The 19,841-nt window shown below is 42.5% G+C and overlaps 1 protein-coding gene across 2 annotated transcripts; it reads right to left on the bottom strand.

Moving 5' to 3' along the window:
• Positions 1-11,432: 11,432 nt before the first annotated feature.
• Positions 11,433-19,284, bottom strand: zte38 (zebrafish testis-expressed 38). Of its 2 annotated transcripts, XM_014140730.3 has the most exons (12): positions 18,932-19,279; positions 18,540-18,684; positions 18,315-18,378; positions 18,151-18,187; positions 18,036-18,056; positions 17,882-17,908; positions 17,717-17,784; positions 17,489-17,637; positions 12,223-12,467; positions 11,998-12,046; positions 11,826-11,866; positions 11,433-11,693 (listed from the first exon to the last, which is right to left on the bottom strand). In XM_014140730.3, the coding sequence occupies exons 1-12, from the start codon at positions 18,980-18,982 to the stop codon at positions 11,640-11,642; spliced, it is 951 nt and encodes a 316-aa protein (XP_013996205.1). In that variant the 5' UTR covers positions 18,983-19,279; the 3' UTR covers positions 11,433-11,639. The 2 variants fall into 2 exon arrangements, with proteins under 2 accessions (XP_013996205.1, XP_045550200.1); XM_045694244.2 differs by having other exon boundaries at positions 11,640-11,866; positions 18,932-19,284.
• Positions 19,285-19,841: the final 557 nt, after the last annotated feature.

Here is a 19,841-nt window from a genome sequence, read left to right as displayed (position 1 = left end):
ACTATTGAACTTGCTCTCCTATTGTGGACAGAACAGGAGAGAGGACATTGCGGAGATTGAGGTGGTGAACAACGGGAAGTCCATCACAGAAGCCCGAATGGACGTGGACTCTGCCAGACTGTGTATAGAGTATTACGCTGGGGTGGCCAGCACTCTGGCAGGTTGGCATGACGATGGATAGGGGGGGTTACACTGGGTCATAATAGGAATTCTGATGCAGTTGGGGGGAGGATTGTTGGCATTAGTGTGTAGTAAAGATATCAAGATGACTATGTATGCCGCTGACCACTAATGGTGTTGTCACTGTTTGCCCGTTCTGTCCATCTAGGCCAGCATGTCCAGCTACCCGGAGGCTCCTTTGCCTACACACGGCGGGAGCCTCTAGGCGTCTGTGTGGGGATCGGTGCATGGAACTACCCCTTTCAGATAGCAGCCTGGAAGTCGGCACCAGCCCTGGCCTGTGGTATGACCACGCACTCTTAAGTTACAGTATAATGTCAAACACACACTTTATTGCCATAATTGTTACTATGCAAAACAATGCAACTGTAATCTTTTAAACTTGCTCAATTTACATTGACACAAACACAATTGATAGAAATAAAAATGTTCAAACATTCCTTTTCCCTCTGTCTTGCTCTCACCCCATCAGGCAACTCCATGGTGTTCAAGCCTTCACCTGTGACTCCAGTGACGGCGGTGCTGCTGGCGGAGATTTATGCCAAGGCCGGGGCCCCAGAGGGACTGTTCAACATAGTTCAGGGTGGGCAGGAGACGGGCAGCCTGCTCTGCCACCACCCAGACGTGGCTAAGGTCTCATTCACCGGCAGCGTGCCCACAGGCAAGAAGGTAAATCTAACAATCCCAGAATAAGATCGCAACTTACGTTTTTTGTGTTGAGACTCTATAATTCATACAATGTCCATTGTATTATGGGAAAAGTAGTCTTTGGCATTAACACATAACAAAACACTCTTAACCCTCAGATTATGGAGATGTGCTCCAAGGGGGTAAAGCAAGTGACTCTGGAACTTGGTGGGAAGTCTCCTCTGCTCATCTTTGAGGACAGTGACCTGGAGAATGCAGTGAAGGGGGCTCTCATGGCCAACTTCCTGTCCCAGGGCCAGGTAGGGTGTGGGGTGTGCAAGTTTCAGCGCTTTTGATCCCAAGTTTCAGCTCTTTCAACGCGGTGACACAGTCCTTAACACCAGCTCCTCTATGAATGTACTTTTTTACCTTGTGTGTCTTTGTTCAACCCAGGTTTGCAGCAATGGGACCCGGGTGTTTGTTCAGAGGCAGATGTTGCCTGAGTTCCTGGAGGAGGTTGTGAGGAGGACCAAGGACATTGAGATAGGGGACCCACTACTGGAGAGCACCCGTATGGGAGCACTGGTCAGCCGGCCACACCTTGACAGAGTCCTGGGCTACGTCGATCAGGCCAGGAAAGAGGTACAATTCAAAGAGACTAAAAGTACCTCTTTTCAATAGTATTATCTTAAGTTCCTGGTAAGCCGTAAGAATCAGATCAGACCAATAATAAGGGGCAAAAATTACGTCACTGACAAGTAAATTGACTGCTTTACTGACTGCATGACTGAGATGAAGTAAGACCATTTGACTCTGACTCTAGGGTGCCAAGGTGTTGTGTGGAGGGGAACCATTCGTTCCTTTAGATCCCAACCTCAGAGGTGGATACTACATGACACCATGTGTATTGGGTGAGCCTAGTTTTTATTATTATGGACTATTGGAAGTACACTCCCCTACCTATGTATTTGGACTCTATACCCGAGCATTTTGGATTTGAGATCAAATCTTTTATATGAGGTGACTGTATGGAATGTCTCCTTTTATTTGAGGGTATTTTCATACATATCTCATTTAGAAATTAAAGCACTTTATAGATCTAGACTCCCCTCTTTGAAGATGTGAGTATTCTGTCAAATTTCACTTATAGTTTATCAAAGTAGTCAAAAAGTTGAATATTTGGTCCCATATTTCTAGCACGCAATGACTACATCAAGCTTGTGACACTACAAACTCGTTGGATGCATTTGTAGTTTGTTTTGGTTGTGTTTTGGGTTATATTTTGCCCAATAGGAACTGAATGAAGACTGGAGTAATTTACTTTCTAAGTGAGTAGATAAGATGTTTCTGAACACTTCTAAATAAATCTTAATAATGCCACGATTAAGAAAAATCATGAATGAACAATGATGAGTGAGAAAGTTAGAGGCTATAACAAATCATGCTAACCTTTCACCCATTACCAATAATGAAGAGATTAGCATTTTTGGGGGGCTATTATCTTTCTCCCTCTAACTTTCTCACTCATCATCATTCACGATTCATTCATGACTATCCATAATCATGGTAGCATCTACATTCATGTAGAAATGTTCACAAACATCTTCTATTCTTACTTACAATAAAAGTGTCTCCAAAATGAGAGAATACATTATTCACCATTCACTTCCTATTGGACAAAACATAATCTGTGACAATCAAAACAAGCTGTAAATGTGTCCAACAAGTAGAGCCACAAGTACAGGACTTCACGGTTCCAAAAAGTTGGACCTGGGGCTTTCCCACCCGGACCCGATATACATTTTTCAAATATTGAGACCCGTTCTGAATGGACCCGAGGACAACTAGACCCCGTGCCGTATAGACCTGGTCGGATTCATACCGGTCGGGTCCGAGTGAGGGAAGCGGCAGAAAAGTATTATTTTTTTAAGCTACTTTATTAACCAGAGTTGATAACGCGTGAGAGGAGGGAGAGAGAGAGGTGCTGCTCCAGCAGGCGGGGGAGGGGCCATACTATGAGCGAGTGACACGGGAGCAGGGAGGGAGAGACTGCGACCAACCAAGCCGACTACTATAGTAGACTTATAGCTGCCGTAGGTAGGTTATTTATCCTCAAATATGACTATGTAGTACCTGTCTTGACTGTGTCAAACCAAGATGGCGTAGCAGTCGGACTTGTTTGTCTTTGTCTTATCCCGTGTAAATAGCCAGTTCTTTTCATGTATATTTTAATCTCACTTTCTATCTACGAACTAAATATACTTTCCTGCAACCCGCCTCGCACAATATGGTATGGATCTGATATTTTTATTCCTTATAACCGGAACTTCCATCAGGAGCTAGCCAGCTAACTAGCTACTAGTCTTTGTTAGCCACGGCTAGCAGTCTTCACCTTTAGCTCGGATACCAGCCAGACTTAGCCCGGACAATACCTACCAGCCTGCACAGTGCGATATCAACCCAGAGCATATCGGACTGCTTCTCTCTACCACATCACTGGATTCCTGCAGCTCTGGATCATTACACCAGATCATCGCAGCTAGCTAGCTGCAAACGAGTGGCTACTGTTAGCTAACACCTCTGTCCCGAAGCAAGCACCAGTTAGCCTTGAGCTAGGCCCATATACCAGCTAATTCTAAGGCTACAATACCTCTTTTGCCAATTGGCCTGGACCCTTTATTGTCAACACGGAGCCCCGCCGATCCATCACGACTGGTCTGCCGACGTAATCGCCCGATGTGGTCTCAACAGGCTATTCCGTTACGATGTCCCCGAAGAACCATCTGCTAGCCCCGGCCCGCTAGCCTTCTGAACGCTGTGTCCCCCGCTCGCTTAGCATAGTAGTGACTACCAAATGGCCCCCTGACTCACCTATTGCTGTTCATTGGACCCTATGATCACTCGGCTACACAGCTGATGCCCCCTGGACTGTTTCAATAACACGGTACCTCATTTTGTTTATCTGTCGGTCCCAGCCTCGAACTCAGGTCCTGTATGTACCTAACTGACCCGCTCTGCCCATTCATCGCCATTTACCCGTTGTCGTCTTAGCTCTCCTGATCAACACCTGTGATGCCTCTCTCTATTGTCAATATGCCTTGTCTACTGCTGTCTCGGCTAGTTCTTATTGTTTTATTTCACTGTAGAGCCCTCAGTCCCGCTCAACATGCCTTAGATAGGTCTTTTGTCCCACCCCACACACATGCGGAGACCTCATCTGGCTTAACTGGTGCCTCCAGACACGAAACATCTCTCCGTAAACACAGGCACCCTCATAGATATCATCCTGACCACCTGCCATTTAAATACACCTCTGCTGTCTTCAACTAGGATCTCAGCGATCACTGCCTCATTGCCTGTGTCCGTAATGGGTCCGCGGTCAAACGACTACCCCTCATCACTGTCAAACGCTCCAAAAAACACTTCAGTGAGCAGGCCTTTCTAATCGACCTGGCCCGGGTATCCTGGAAGGATATTGACCTCATCCCGTCAGTAAAGGATGCCTGGTAATTCTTTAAAAGTGCTTTCCTCACCATCTTAAATAAGCATGCCCCATTCAAAAAAACTAAGAACAGATATAGCTCTTGGTTCACTCCAGACCTGACTGCCCTTAACCAGCACAAAAACGTCCTGTGGCATACTGCATTAGCATCGAATAGCCCCCGCAATATGCATCTTTTCAGTGAAGTTAGGAACCAATATACACAGTCAGTTAGGAAAGCAAAGGCTAGCTTTTTCAAACAGAAATTTGCATCCTGTAGCACAAACTCCAAAACGTTTTGGGACACTGTAAAGTCCATGGAGAATAAGAGCACCTCCCAGCTGCCCACTGCACTGAGGCTAGGAAACACTGTTACCACCGATAAATCTACGATAATTGAGAATTTCAATAAGCATTTTTCTATGGCTGGCCAATGGCTCTGTACTCCCCACAGCAACTTGCCCAAGCCCCCCCCCCACGCTTCAGCTTCACCCAAATACAGATAGCTGATGTTCTGAAAGAGCTGCAAAATTTGGATCCCTACAAATCAGCCGGGCTAGACAATCTGGACCCTCTCTCTTTCTAAAATTATCCGCCTCAATTGTTGCAACCCCTATTACTAGCCTGTTCAACCTCTCTTTCGTATCGTCTGAGATCCCTAAAGATTGTAAAGCTGCCGCGGTCATCCCCCTCTTCAAAGGGGGAGACACTATAGACCCAAACTGCTACAGACCTATATCTATCCTGCCCTGCCTTTCTAAAGTCTTCGAATGCCAAGTTAACAAACAGATCACCGACCATTTCGAATCCCACCGTACCTTCTCCGCTATGCAATCTGGTTTTTGAGCTGGTCATGGGTGCACCTCAGCCACACTCAAGGTCCTAAACGATATCATAACCGCCATCAATAAAAGACAGTACTGTGCAGCCGTCTTCATTGACCTGGCCAAGGCTTTCGACTCTGTCACTCTCCGCATTCTTATCGCCAGACTCAACAGCCTTGGTTTCTCAAATGACTGCCTTGCCTGGTTCACCAACTCCTTCTCAGATAGAGTTCAGTGTGTCAAATTGGAGGGCCTGTTGTCCGGACCTCTGGCAGTCTCTATGGGGGTGTCACAGGGTTCAATTCTCGGGCCAACTCTTTTCTCTGTATATATCAATGATGTCGCTCTTGCTGCTGGTGATTCTCTGATCCACCTCTACGCAGACGACACCATTCTGTATACTTCTGGCCCCTCTTTGGACACTGTGTTAACTAACCTCCAGACGAGCTTCAATGCCATACAACTCTCCTTCCATGGCCTCCAACTGCTCTTAAATGCAAGTAAAACTAAATGCATGCTCTTCAACCCGCACCCGCCCGCTCGACTAGCATCACTACTCTGGACTGTTCTGACTTAGAATATGTGGACAACTACAAATACCTAGGTGACTGATTAGACTGTAAACTCTCCTTCCAGACTCACATTAAGCATCTCCAAACCAAAATGTAATCTAGAATCGGCCTCCTTTACCTATGCTGCTAAACATACCCTCGTAAAACTGATTATCCTACCGATCCTTGACTTCGGCGATGTCATTTACAAAACAGCCTCCAACAGACTACATCCGATTTGCTGAGTAGAGTATCACAGTGACATCTGTTTTGTCACCAAAACCCCATATACTACCCACCACTGTGACCTGTATGCTCTCGTTGGCTGGCCCTCGCTTCATATTCGTCGCCAAACCCACTGGCTCCAGGTCATCTACAGTTGAAGTCGGAAGTTTACATACACTTAGGTTGGAGTCATTAAAACTCGTTTTTCAACCACTCCACAAATTTCTTGTTAACAAACTATAGTTTTGGCAAGTCGGTTAGGACATCTACTTTGTGCATGACACAAGTAATTTTTCCAACAATTCTTTACAGACAGATTATTTCACTTATAATTCACTGTATCACAATTCCAGTGGGTCAGAAGTTTACATACACTAAGTTGACTGTGTCTTTAAACAGCTTGGAAAATGCCAGAAAATTATATCATGGCTTTAGAAGCTTCTGATAGGCTAATTGACATCAGTTGAGTCAATTGGAGGAGTACCTGTGGATGTATTTCAAGGCCGACCTTCAAACTCAGTGCCTCTTTGCTTGACATCATGGGAAAATCAAAAGAAATCAGCCAAGACCTCAGAATAAAATTGTTGACCTCCACAAGTCTGGTTCATCCTTGGGAGCAATTTCCAAACGCCTGAAGGTACCACGTTCATCCGTACAAACAATAGTACGCAAGTATAAACACCATGGAACCACGCAGCCGTCATACCACTCAAGAAGGAGATGCATTCTGTCTCCTAGAGATGAACGTACTTTGTTGCGAAAAGTGCAAATCAATCCCAGAACAACAGCAAAGGCCTTGTGAAGATGCTGTAGGAAACAGGTAGAAAAGCATCTATATCCACAGTAAAACAAGTCCTATATCGACATAACCTGAAAGGCCGCTCAGCAAGGAAGAAGCTACTGTTCCAAAACCGCCATAAAAAAGCTAGACTACGGTTTGCAACTGCACATGGGAACAAAGATCGTTCTTTTTGGAGAAATGTCCTCTGGTCTGATGAGACAAAAATAGAACTGTTTTGTCATAATGACCATCGTTATGTTTGGAAGAAAAAGGGGGAGGCTTGCAAGCCGAAGTACACCATCCCAACCGTGAAGCACGGGGGTGGCAGCATCATGTTGTGGGGGTGCTTTGCTGCAGGAGGGACAGGTGCACTTCACAAAATAGATGGCATCATGAGGCAGGGAAATTATGTGGATATATTGAAGCAACATCTCAAGACCTCAGTCAGGAAGTTAAAGCTTGGTCGCAAATTGGTCTTCCAAATGGACAATGACCCCATGCATACTTCCAAAGTTGTGGCAAAATGGCTTAAGGACAACAAGTCAAGGTATTGGAGTTGCCATCACAAAGCCCTGACCTCAATCCTATTGAAAATTTGTGGGTAGAACTGAAAAAGTGTGTGCGAGCAAGGAGGCCTACAAACCTGACTCAGTTACACCAGCTCTGTCAGGAGGAATGGGCCAAAATCCACCCAACTTATTGTGGGAAGCTTGTGGAAGGCTACCCAAAACGTTTGACCCAAGTTAAACAATTTAAAGGCAATGCTACCAAATACTAATTGAGTGTATGTAAACTTCTGATCCACTGAGAATGTGATGAAAGAAATAAAAACATCAGGGACAGACTGATATTCTGCAAAAGGTACAGGGATTGGACTGCTGAGGACTGGGGTAAAGTCATTTTCTCTGATGAATCCTCTTTCCGATTCTTTGGGGCATCCGGAAAAAAGCTTGTCCGGAGAAGACAAGGTGAGCGCTACCATCAGTCCTGTGTCATGCCAACAGTAAAGCATCACGAGACCATTCATGTGTGGGGTTGCTTCTCAGCCAAGGGAGTGGGGCTCACTCACAATTTTGCCTAAGAACACAGCCATGAATAAGGAATGGTACCAACACATCCTCCGAGAGCAACTTCTCCCAACCATCCCGGAACAGTTTGGTGACGAACAATTCCTTTTCCAGCATGATGGAGCACCTTGCCATAAGGCAAAAGTGATAACTAAGTGGCTCGGGGAACAAAACATGGATATTTTGGGTCCATAGCCAGGAAACTCACCAGACCTTAATCCCATTGAGAACTTGTGGTCAATCCTCAAGAGGCGGGTGGACAAACAAAAACCCACAAATTCTGACAAACTCCAAGCATTGATTATGCAATAATGGGCTGCCATCAGTCAAGATGTGGCCCAGAAGTTAATTAACAGCATGCCAGGGCAGATTGGAGAGGTCTTGAAAAAGAAGGGTCAACACTGCAAATATTGACTCTTTGCATCAACTTCATGTAATTGTCAATAAAAGCCTTTGACACTTATGAAATGCTTGTAATTATACTTCAGTATTCCATAGTAACATCTGACAAAAATGTATAAAGACACTGAAGCAGCAAACTTTGTGGAAATTAATATTTGTCTCATTCTCAAAACGTTTGGCCACGACTGTACACAGCCCATCTGTAAATAGCCCAGCCAACTACCTCATCCCCCATGTTATTTATTTTTGCTCTTTTGCATCCCATCCCATCCCATCTGCACATCTGTCACTCCAGTGTTAATGCTAAATTGTAATTATTTCGCCACTACGGCCTATTTATTACCTTACCTCCCTTATCCTACCTCATTTGCACACACTGTGTATAGATTTTTCTATTGTGTTATTGACTGTACGTTTGTTTATCCCATGTGTAACTCTGTGTTGTTTTTGTCACACTGCTTTGCTTTATCTTGGCCAGGTCGCAGTTGTAAATGAGAACTTGTTCTCATCTGGCCTACCTGGTTAAATAAAGGTGAAATAAAAAATATAATTTAAATTTAAAAAACGGGAGAAGCTAGTTAGGCTAAATGAGGCAGCAGTGCATGCTCTTTCTCATCCTACAGTTACAAATAACAACTCCATTCATAATATTAAGTAGCAGCCTACCTGTTGGCTCTTGGTCATTTAAGCCTATCCTCCTTTAACTTTTAATTCTGTCATTTTAATTCCACCTTCCATTGATTAGATAACTCTGAACTGTTGCCACACGGAGGCTCTATGACTGAAGCCTATTGGCGCTTTGATGACTTATGGTTTGTCAACAACAAGCTACACGCTTCAGGCTCCACTCTCGTGAAAAGCAAGATCAGCAGCATAAATTATAGAATTTATCTCTCTACTGCAGCAGTCACATTCAGATCTGTACGGGTCCTTCCGGACAAGTTATTTAAAATTGCACATAGCTGAGACCCGTGACAATCATCATGTCAGAGTCAACCCATACCCGTGACGACATTCTGGATTCGGAGCCACGTGGGCCCGTTTCCGGTATTGGGGTACAGGTGGATCCTTGAAGACCTCTAGTCACAAGCTTGATGTAGTCATTGTGTGCAAGAAATATGGTACCAAATACTAAACTTTTGACTACTTTAATACACGAAGTGAAATTTGTCAAATCTTCAAACGGGATCTATAAAGTACTTTCATTTCTAAATCAGATATGTATGAAAATACCCTCAAATAAAAGGTGACATTCTGTACTGTCACCTCATATGCAACATATATGAAATCCAAATGCTGGAGTATAGACAAATTTCAAATTTTAGCATCACTGTCCAAATACATACATAGGGGAGTATTTATAGTCTCTTTAGCCAATACTCATTGTACTGGTTTACAATTTATCTACCTCTTTCTTTCTCTCCCTCTTGTCCCTACATCTCTTGGCCATAGGCAACTGCACGGACGACATGACGTGTGTGAAGGAGGAGATCTTTGGGCCTGTGATGTCTGTGTTGTCCTTTGAAACAGAGGAGGAAGCTTTGCTGAGGGCCAACGACTCCGCCCTGGGCCTTGCTGCGGGGGTCTTCACCAGGTGATGATGTCATATAGCACAGTTATCAGGGTTGTGTTCTGTAGCGAGAACGTTTTTGAAACTGAGTGAAACAGGACGGTACTTCCTGGAGTTGTCCAATAAGAACAGTCAGTGTTCCTTTTTGAGTTTCAAAACGTTTTACTACATTATACCATGAGCACCACCCTTCAGCTTGAGGTACACATTTAATCCCACTTCAGTGTTTGACCTGTTTCTTGCCATGTGTCTGGCCTGTAGTGACGTCAAGCGAGCACACCGTGTAGTGGAACACCTGAAGGCTGGATCCTGCTTCATCAACAACTATAACATCACCCCTGTGGAGGTGCCCTTCGGAGGTTTCAAGATGTCAGGTACAGTCCTACTGTATTCACACCAGATACCTGTTCTTTTCCTCTGAGAGTATCAGACTTTAAACATGTAGGGGTTATTTGTAGTGTAGTAATCACGTTGGTTTGTTTGAATACCTTTTTCATAAAAATTTTCCACAGTATTTTGTGTTTGGTAGACTACTGTCAACAATAGTAATGTCATGTGTCAAGAAGAATCAACATTTGCCGTTGTCTCTCCACAGGCATCGGGAGAGAGAACGGTCAGGTGACTGTAGAGCACTACACACAAATGAAGACTGTGTTTGTGGAGATGGGGGACGTTGACAGTCTCTTTTAAACGTCAACCCAGACCAATGGAGTCATGCAACTCAGAGATGTTCTGGGGGATGAAATGCCAGTGTCCTGAGACAGAAAAATGTCTCAGGGTGCTTTTTCTGTCTCAGAAAAAGGTCTCTGGTATGTAGGTAGTTGAATGAAGGATATACAGTAATATTGCCATCCATCTCTGATGGAGAATAACTAACTAAGCTAAACTCTATTAAAAAAAACTGTGATAAGATCTCCGTTCTGAGCCAAATGGATAAATTGAAAGCCGTGCCTTGATATTTTGTAACAAAATATTTATTCAATTGATTCCCATAACTATGGATGCCTTACATAAAAAAAGTACTTGACATTATGCAGCATGTGTTGCACTTTTTGTCCCATTTTGTCACTATTTGCCATTGGATGTAGGTTACAACAGGGCAACTGTGGTGCCGTCACCTGTCAGACGTTTGCCATTTCTGTAACTTTTTGGTGACTTACAGACGCTCTTATCCAGAGCGTCTTACAGGAGCAATTAGGGTTAAGTGCCTTGCTCAAGTGCACATCAACAGATTTTTTTTTATCTAGTCAGCTCAGGGATTCGACCCAGCAACCTTTCGGTTACTGTCCCAACCTCTTAACTGCTAGGCTACCTGCTGCCCCATTTCTTTGTACAATTGTATTTTTACTTGTACGTATCACCAAATCAATGTTTACCATTTCAAAGTTGTGTGCGTGTCTTTTCATTTCACCCTTTTTCATTTCTTCATTAATATGCATGACAAGTTTATAAATGGGTTTTGAAGTAAAGCTTTAATTCCATAAATATCATACTTACAATATTTTATATTTCAGGCATCACATATGGAACCAGCATGTCATTGGTTTTGAATTAATTTCATAAAAAAGAAAAGTTAAAGAACAAAGTATAAAAAATATACAGCTATAATAAAACAAATGGAATTGATTTTCCTATGAATGGGAAAATATATTATAAATGTCTAAGATATTGTAGCTATATATTATGTGTTGTATAGGCAATGAACTGCAAAAAAAATACCGTAAGGCTGGCTTTACTACTTGGGTTTTAATAGTCTGTCTAGAAAATGTTCAAACGGGCATAGAAATTAAACATTCATGTAAATATGCTTGGTGAGTAAAATCCTTGTAATCTAATGAGGAAGTTACATCCTCGATCCACATTCATGTTTACTGTGTCTGACAGGAAGCTGAAGAAGCAGGGCCTTCACTGCTGTCTTCATCAAAACATTTTTATTGCTCTTTTCTTCCTTTTTTCTTTGCCAGTTTATTGGCAGCACCTTTACTCTGTTTGAAAGAATATCATTTTTACACCATTATGCTGTTGTTCACCCATGCAGCTCTATCTTCTCTTCCTCCAAAAACAACACGGAAACCATTGTTGACCACAACCAACCAACAGCTCACAAACTCACTTACCTTTGCCACAGGTTTCTTGGGGTTCTTGAACTGTGCAGACTCTTAGAGAGGAAAAAAAAGCTATTATCGATATGTTAAATTAGTTAATTTATTGTTATTTATACCATAAAACACATCCAGGTTTCATACGGAGAAAGTAAAAGAGATTGATGTGATTATCATTCCTTATTACCATCTTCAGAGGGAAAGTCATCTTCCTTGTATCTCTCATTGTCAGGATCCTGTGAATAATCAAACAAGACAATAAATATCAGCAATCTACTGTGACTGAAACCTTGGCAGTTGGCACATTTCATTATTTGCATTGATCTAAGTGTGTGGAGAGAAGACTCTTGTCTTCAGATCAAACGTGTTTAAGTTAGCCATTTTATTTGTGCTTTAGTTAAGGACAGCCCACCTGTGCACCGGTTAGCGCCAGCCCTGGCAGAGTGCTCTGCGTAGCCGTGGAGACCTGACTCTCCTTCAGGTAGTTCCCCTCTTGCAGCTTCTCCACACGGCCCTGCTCCGCCGCCACCCTCACCTTCAGGGCGTGGAAAGGGGTGTGCACCTCACCCACTCTGAAGTGCACCGCCATGCCCTCGAACCACAGGTTGTCATTTACCCCCTCCTTGAAACCTGGAGGCTCATAGTCAGCAGGGGTGACTGGGTAGAGAGGAAGGAAAAATAACGGAATAATTAATGATTGATTGACTGACTCACTGAACATGATGCTTTGTGAGCTTTCTAAGTCCTATTAAACAACTGCATAATGTAATACAACCAAGAGACATCGTATTTGACTAAAACTACAATGAATTAAATGAGAAGCATTTGCTTTCGTCAATTTCGAAAGACGTGACCCAATAATTACTTTCTGTTTTGAGGTTCCAATACAGACATATTAAAGGGCTGTGGAGATCATGAAATTTTGTCAGCCGGTGATTGTCATTCAAATAACTGCCCGGCTCGTTAAGCAGCTCTGGCTTCCACTCATAGCCTACAAGCCACTGATGTGGACCTTTGGAACGTCTACATTTTAAAACGTCTAATAAATCCATATAATATAGCCTACAGCATCACAATAAATCCATTATTTTAGATAGGTCTAAAGAAACATGATATGAAGAAAATCAGAAGAGCATATTCTGAGTTATGTCAGGCCCTGATCTGGCTATGCCATCTGGCTGTGGGCTACACTAGTTCATTTAGCAGGCATTATTTTATAGTACTAACAATACAATTGAACATAGCTGATTAAAATGGAAAATATGGGCCTCCCGGGTGGCGCAGTGGTCGAAGTCACTGCATCGCAGTGCTAGCTGTGCCACCAGAGATTCTGGGTTTGAGCCCAGGCTCGAACCTGCTGGCTGCGGCCGGGAAGTCCATTGGGCGACGCACAATTGGCCCAGCGTCGCCCGGGTTAGGGAGGGTTTGGCTGACAGGGATATCCTTGTTTCATCGCGCACTAGCAACTCCTGTGGCGGGCCGGGTGCAGTGCACGCTGACCAGGTTGCCTAGGTGTATGGTGTTTCCTCCGACACATTGGTGCGGCTGGCTTCCGGGTTGGATGTGCATTGTGTCAAGAAGCAGTGCGGCTAGGTTGGGTTGTGTTTCGGAGGACGCATGGCTCTCGACCTTTGCCTCTCCCGAGTCCGTACGGGAGTTGCAACGATGAGACGACTGTAACTACTACCAATTGGACACCACGAAAAAGGTGTAAAAAAATGTATTTAAAAATGGAAAGGATATTTTTCCCCAAACAATTTGAGTGCGCACATGCGGCCATTCTGTGTTGAACAGTTAAAGAAACAGGTCCTCATATATGCTTAAAAGTTATTTATGCAACTTTAGTTATGATACAAACCTTAAGCTATATGTTTTCATTTCTAATACATTGTAACATGCTGACCACACCGCTTGCGTCGTGCACGCATTGCAAAATAAATGTACACATAAATGTTATTCAATCATTGCACCCAGACTGCTCGCGTATGTCAACGAGCTTCTCCTTAGCCAGGCGCTAAAATAGAACTTGGTTCTATTTGTGATGTGTGACGCACTGCAAGTCCCGCCTCTCCCATCTCCTCATTGGTTTTAAGGAGCATATTCCCACGTGGGTGATTGAAAGATGAACTGAGGTCCACACTCCAGTCCAGTTGGAGGTGGTAATGCACCTTAAAGTTGGTTGCCAACTGCCATATAAAGTCCAAAGAAGAATAAGAATCCTGAAGGAGGAGAGATTACTCGAAACAAACTCTGTTTAACCTTTTATCTGTGGATTAATTGTTGGAGTAGAGGACCTTGTGCATTACAGGTAAAATAACAACCCAATGTTTATATCCCAGGACAAATTAGTTAGAAACTGCTAGCTAGCTAAATTGCCATAAATGTTTAATGCTTTTCGACCTATCCCCAAATTAATAGAGATTCAGAGTTTGTTTTTATATTTCAACCTGTGTCCTGATTACGTCTGGTGTGGGTGGACAAAATCAACATGCGCGCGAGCAAGTGGTTTGGTCAGCATGTAAGGCTGCATGATGCGACAAATTATTATTTGAAAAAAGTTGCATAAAAGGGAAGAGTTCTGCTCTGTTTCTTGCGCAGGCTGCACACACTTCATCAGTCTCTCATTCACAATTTGACAAGCACTGCTTGCAGCACAGGCTGCACACAGTATTCTCAATTGAATCTGGTCTTTACATATAGCCTACTAATATATATAATTTTTTATTTAGAATGGCCCACAAAAAATAAATATATCATCCATAGCCTGCACTCAAATAGCGAATGGAGGTTATGTGCAGTTACTTTTTTAATGTTCCTGGTAGGCTACACCGTTTTTAAAGCAGATTAATGTGCTTAATTTTTCAGAAATGAGCAATAAATATAGCAGCATGAGAAAGCTTGGATCCACTTTTAATAAATAGTGGGCTTATAACAACACGTTTCACTAGGGCTTCCGAGTTGCGCAGCGGTCTAAGGCACTGCATCTCAGAGCATGAGATGTCACTAAAGTCCCTGGTTCGATTTCGGGCTGTATCACATCCGGACGTGATTGGGAGTCCCATAGGGCGGCGCACAATTGGTCCAGCGTTGTCCGGGTTTAGCCGGGGTAGTCCATCATTGAAAATAAGAATTTGTTCTTAACTGACTTGCCTAGTTAAATAAAGGTTAAATAGAGGCTCTGTAGTCTATGGGCTGGCTCTCCAATCATGTTTCAGGGGTCTTGGGCCTATATAAGCTATGTCTGGAGTTATTTGGCCACTTCAGTTGTGATACAAACCTTATCAAAACATACAGTGCATTCGGGAAAGTATTCAGACCCCTTGACTTTTTCCACATTTTGTTAAATTACAGCCTTATTTTTAAATTACAGCCTTTCCCACAGCAATCTACACACAATACCCCATAATGACAAAGCGAAAACAGGTTTTAGAAATTGAGCTCAGGTGCATCCTGTTTCTATTGACCATCCTTGAGATGTTTCTACAACTTGATTGGAGTCCACCTGTGGTAAATTCAATTGGACATGATTTGGAAAGGCACACACCTGTCTATATAAGGTCCCACAGTTGACAGTGCATGTCAAAGCAAAAAACAAGCCATTGGGTTGAAGGAATTGTCCGTAGAGCTCCGAGACAGATTGTGTCGAGGTATAGATCTGGGGAAGGGTACCAAAAAATGTCTACAGCATTGAAGGTTCCCGAGAACACAGTGGCCTCCATCATTCTTAAATGGAAGAAGTTTGGAACCACCAAGACTCTTCCTAGAGCTGGCCTGCCTGGCCAAATTGAGCAATAGGGATAGAAGGGCCTTGGTCAGGGAGGTGACCAAAAACCTGATGGTCTCTCAGACAGAGCTCTAGAGTTCCTCTGTGGAGATGGGAGAACCTTCCAGAAGGAAAACTATCTCTTGCAGCACTCCACCAATCAGGCCTTTATGTTAGAGTGGCCAGACGGAAGCCACTCCTCAGTAAAAGGCACCTAAAGACTCTCAGACCATGAGAAATAAGATGCTGTGGTCTAATGAAACCAAGATTGAACTCTGGACTGAATGCCAAGCGTCACGTCTGGAAAAAAGCTGGCACCATCCCTACGGTGAAGCATGATGGTGGCAGCATCATGCTGTGGGGATGTTTTTCAGCAGCAGGGACTGGGAGACTAGTCAAGATTGAGGCAAAGATGAACGGAGCCAAGTACAGAGAGATCCTTGATGAAAACCTGCTCCAGCTCACCTTCCAACAGGACAACGACCCTAAGCACACAGCCAAGACAACGCAGGAGTGGCTTCGGGACAAGTCTCTGAATGTCCTTGAGTGGCCCAGCCAGAGCCCGGACTTGAACCTGATCGAACATCTCTGGAGAGACCTGAAATGAGCTGTGCAGCAACACTCCCCATCTAACCTGACAGAGCTTGAGAGGATCTGCAGAGAAGATTGGGAGAAACTCCCCAAATGCAGGTGTGCCAAGCTTGTAGTGTCATACCCAAGAAGACTTGAGACTGTAATCACTGCCAAAGGTGCTTCAACAAAGCACTGGGTAAAGGGTCTGAATACTTATGTGATATTTCAATTATAAATTAGCAAAAATGTAAAAAAAAAAGTTGAATCAATTTAAGAATAAGGCTGTAACGTAAACAAAATGTAGAAAAAGTCAAGGGGTCTGAATACTTTCCGAAGGCACTGTATAAGCCTATGGGCTAGGCTACAGGATGCATACAACTATGATTTGAAAAAGCCACAAGAAAAATGCATGCGCTGTGCATCATTCACAAGTGATAATATTCTTACCATTCAGACTATTTTCAATTTAATCTTGTCTTTACATATACTAAATAATATGTGTAAAATTAGTTTTGATTTAGAATGGGTCATTATCATGCACATGTTGGAACAGGGGCAAGGTAAAAAAATAAAATACATGTCATCTGTATCCATTTGAAAAGCAAATGGGAGGACGCTTTTCCAGTGGTTAATTTTCAGGCCAGCCAGGTAGGCTACTTTGATTGTAAAGCGATGCAATGTGCTTAATATTAGGAAAGTTGGGAAATACATACAGTAGGCCAAGCCTATAGAAAGCTCATGAGAGCTTCCTCTTTTTAATAATAGAGGCCATCAAAACTCTGTTTTCTCACGCAATTGCATAGCCTATACAAATGTTGCGCAACAGGAACATTTATTTTATTCCATGCATCAACCAGCTATGAGGCGCTGGCGCTCACTGCACAACAGGTGATCCTTTTCCGCTCAAACTCTGAATGCCAGGGCTCTCATGAGAAGCATTTCGCTACATTACAAGCATTTCACTACACCCGCAGACAAGCATTTCGCTACACCCACAAGAACATCTGTTAAATATGTGTATGTGACCAATAAAATTTGATTTGATGAAGTGTTTGTTTTGATTTTCGAATGCATTTGCATTGATGTCAGAGTGATTAGTGGGACACTAGAATGCTGACTACTGGATATTAACAACTGGCCGTTAGCAAGTTTGGTAGGCTACTAATGACCATCAGAGCGCAGTTTTGGAGAAACCTAGTTACTGTGACTCACTGTCACATGGAATTTGACTGCAATCATGACTCCTGACTGCCGGTGTGGCAGTAATATGGTCACCATAACAGCCGTAGACATATACAGTAGTAACCCTTACTGTCAACAAAAATAAAGGGATTTGCCTTACTGTCGTCAAAGTAGTATAGCTTCATGGTGAGGTAGACATCATTGGGGAGCATGTCCAAGTTCTGCATGAGAAGAAACAGCTTCCTGATCAAGAGGACAGAGGCCTTCTTGGTATCCTCCATCGTGATCTGCATCTCCACATTCTGGTTTCTGGGGATTCAAAGGACATCAGATATTTATCTTAGGCTGAATCAAAGCTTAAATGAGAAGATTGAAGCCACAAATTCACCTCAGAATGTCCATCTGTGGTCCTTTGTCTGTGTATGTGAACTTGAACTGGTATGACTCGATGATGCACTAATGGAGGGAGAAGCAACCATTAACATTTTAGAAGCAATGGAACTTCAGGGAACTTAGGTTTGTGTGTGAAGGGTTTTATGGAGTGAGAACTTACGTTGGGATTATCTGGATTGGTGCAGACCTGCATATCATATTATACAAATTGTAAAGCTTCCATTTCATTGAAATAATGAGACCATTTTTAAATACAACAGTTGAGGACAAAATATGTATTTAGAAAAGACACATTGTTGCTTAGATTCACCTACCCCAATGAACACGACTTGAAGCTGTAAAAAGATAAGAAAATAGCCACAAGTTGTCTGTTAAAACAAAACAAAATGATGAAACACATTCAAAAGAACCATAAGGTCCTGTACTTACATATCCTCTCTCTAATGCGTCGAAGCACCCCATCAGCCTTCAAAATAATAATTTAATGTCAGAATATGACCATCATCAAATGTAATTTGAGTGTTGTCTGATGTGGGAAGCAGCTGTTTTGTATGAACTTGAATTATGTCTGTCTTGCAAAATAGTTTACTTACCACTTTACAATTTTGCAGACACCAGGTGTTGTGCAGTCTTCTCGTAAAACTTTGATGCATAAATCTGGTGGATACATAAAAACAGTTGCTGAAAAAGACACTATGATAAAGACCACATAATATTTTTGGTTGTGTGGTGACACAATTAACGTTATGCATGTGCTTGTTTACAACATTTTTAAACAACATGTCTTTGGAAAATAACCTTAACTGCCCTCACATCACCTTCTAGATATCGAGATCTGTAGGCATCCTCAGGGAATATTCCTCTGAGATATGTGATGGAAGAAACGGCGAGAGCCATCATTCGCTTCACAAAGACCAGGGACTTTTCTTCAGTTTTCAGTTCGTTTTGAAATAAGCTGGTCCACTACAGAGGGGGGAAATCATTTCCGAATCTGGTGGATGTTCAATGACAGTGCAGTTCTCATGCAAGACCACTTGAGTACGCCAGATGACTGACTGATGACAGAACTGCCGTAAACTAGCTAACTATGCCAGCTAATGTTATTGCAGAGATTGAAAGTGCGTTTTCTCCGTTCCACCAAGTGAAACGTATATTAATTTCGATATACATTTACACAAGCTCATATTAATCGAGTGTTTCGTTGTCATACCTCTGCTGTCTCCTGTTTTTTAGGCCTACTACACATCTTTCCAGCTGCCATCGTGAACGTCGTTGGTTTGTCGTTAGCTAACTTACAGTAGCTAGCGGTCTAACTTTACAGTTCTGTCAATTATTTCAAAATGATTTATATATTGTTAAAATAAGTGTGCGGTTTATAGGTAGCTAATGTTCATGTGATATACTTTTGTCATAGACAAAACCACTAGGTAACTAGATGATACACCCTTGTTCAACCTGAGGTAAAAAGTACCGCGAGACCGAGGTTAACTGCACTCTTTTTTTTTTCTAATGTAGAATAGTGTGTATACATACAAGTACACAAATAGACAACGATAACATATGCTAGGGAGTACAACCAATTACAGATTATACAAAGACATTAAAAGAAACACACATATTGATTGTTTTAACAGCTTTCTTATTAGAAGAATGTTGAATGGTCTTAATGTACTGCTCGAATTCCTTATAGAAAACACGGAAGTGGTTTTTTATTTGTGAATTTACATTTATGAATATGACATTTTCCATTAGCACAATTAGATTCATGAGGTAAAATTGTTTTTCTTTATCTTTGGTTAAGGAAACCGAGCAGCACATTCTCCCATAAAAAAAACAAAAGTCAAAAGAACAAAAGAATATTAACAATTATAAAACTGTGAATATCTTTTCATAATTGTTTTACATGTAGACAATGCCAAAATAAATGCGAAATTGTTTCTTGGTGCTCAACACAAAAAGTACAATCAATGTACAATCAATGTCTTTTCTGATTTTCTTCAGGTAATGATTCGCAGGGTAATACTTATAGATCATTCTGAAAGAGAACTCTTTGACCTTGTTAACAAGCAAGTATGTGTTGTAATAACCATACTTTTTTCCAACAGATATTAGTGACCAAT

Source organism: Salmo salar, chromosome 14 (assembly GCF_965601325.2).
Source record: "Salmo salar chromosome 14, fSalSal1, whole genome shotgun sequence".
NCBI classification, from domain to species: Eukaryota; Metazoa; Chordata; class Actinopteri; order Salmoniformes; family Salmonidae; genus Salmo; species Salmo salar.
This window is presented reverse-complemented; position numbering and strand designations above follow the sequence as displayed.

What these genes read in the sequence shown, in the direction of transcription:
- zte38 (XM_045694244.2), bottom strand. Translation starts at nt 18,982, where the DNA reads ATGGCAGCTGGAAAGATGTGTAGTAGGCCTAAAAAACAGGAGACAGCA. An exon ending in GTCTGCAAAATTGTAAAGTG is followed by an intron (nt 18,188 to 18,314) that starts GTAAGTAAACTA and finishes ATTATTTTGAAG; the next exon opens with GCTGATGGGGTGCTTCGACG. An exon ending in TGGCGCTAACCGGTGCACAG is followed by an intron (nt 12,047 to 12,222) that starts GTGGGCTGTCCT and finishes GATTATTCACAG; the next exon opens with GATCCTGACAATGAGAGATA.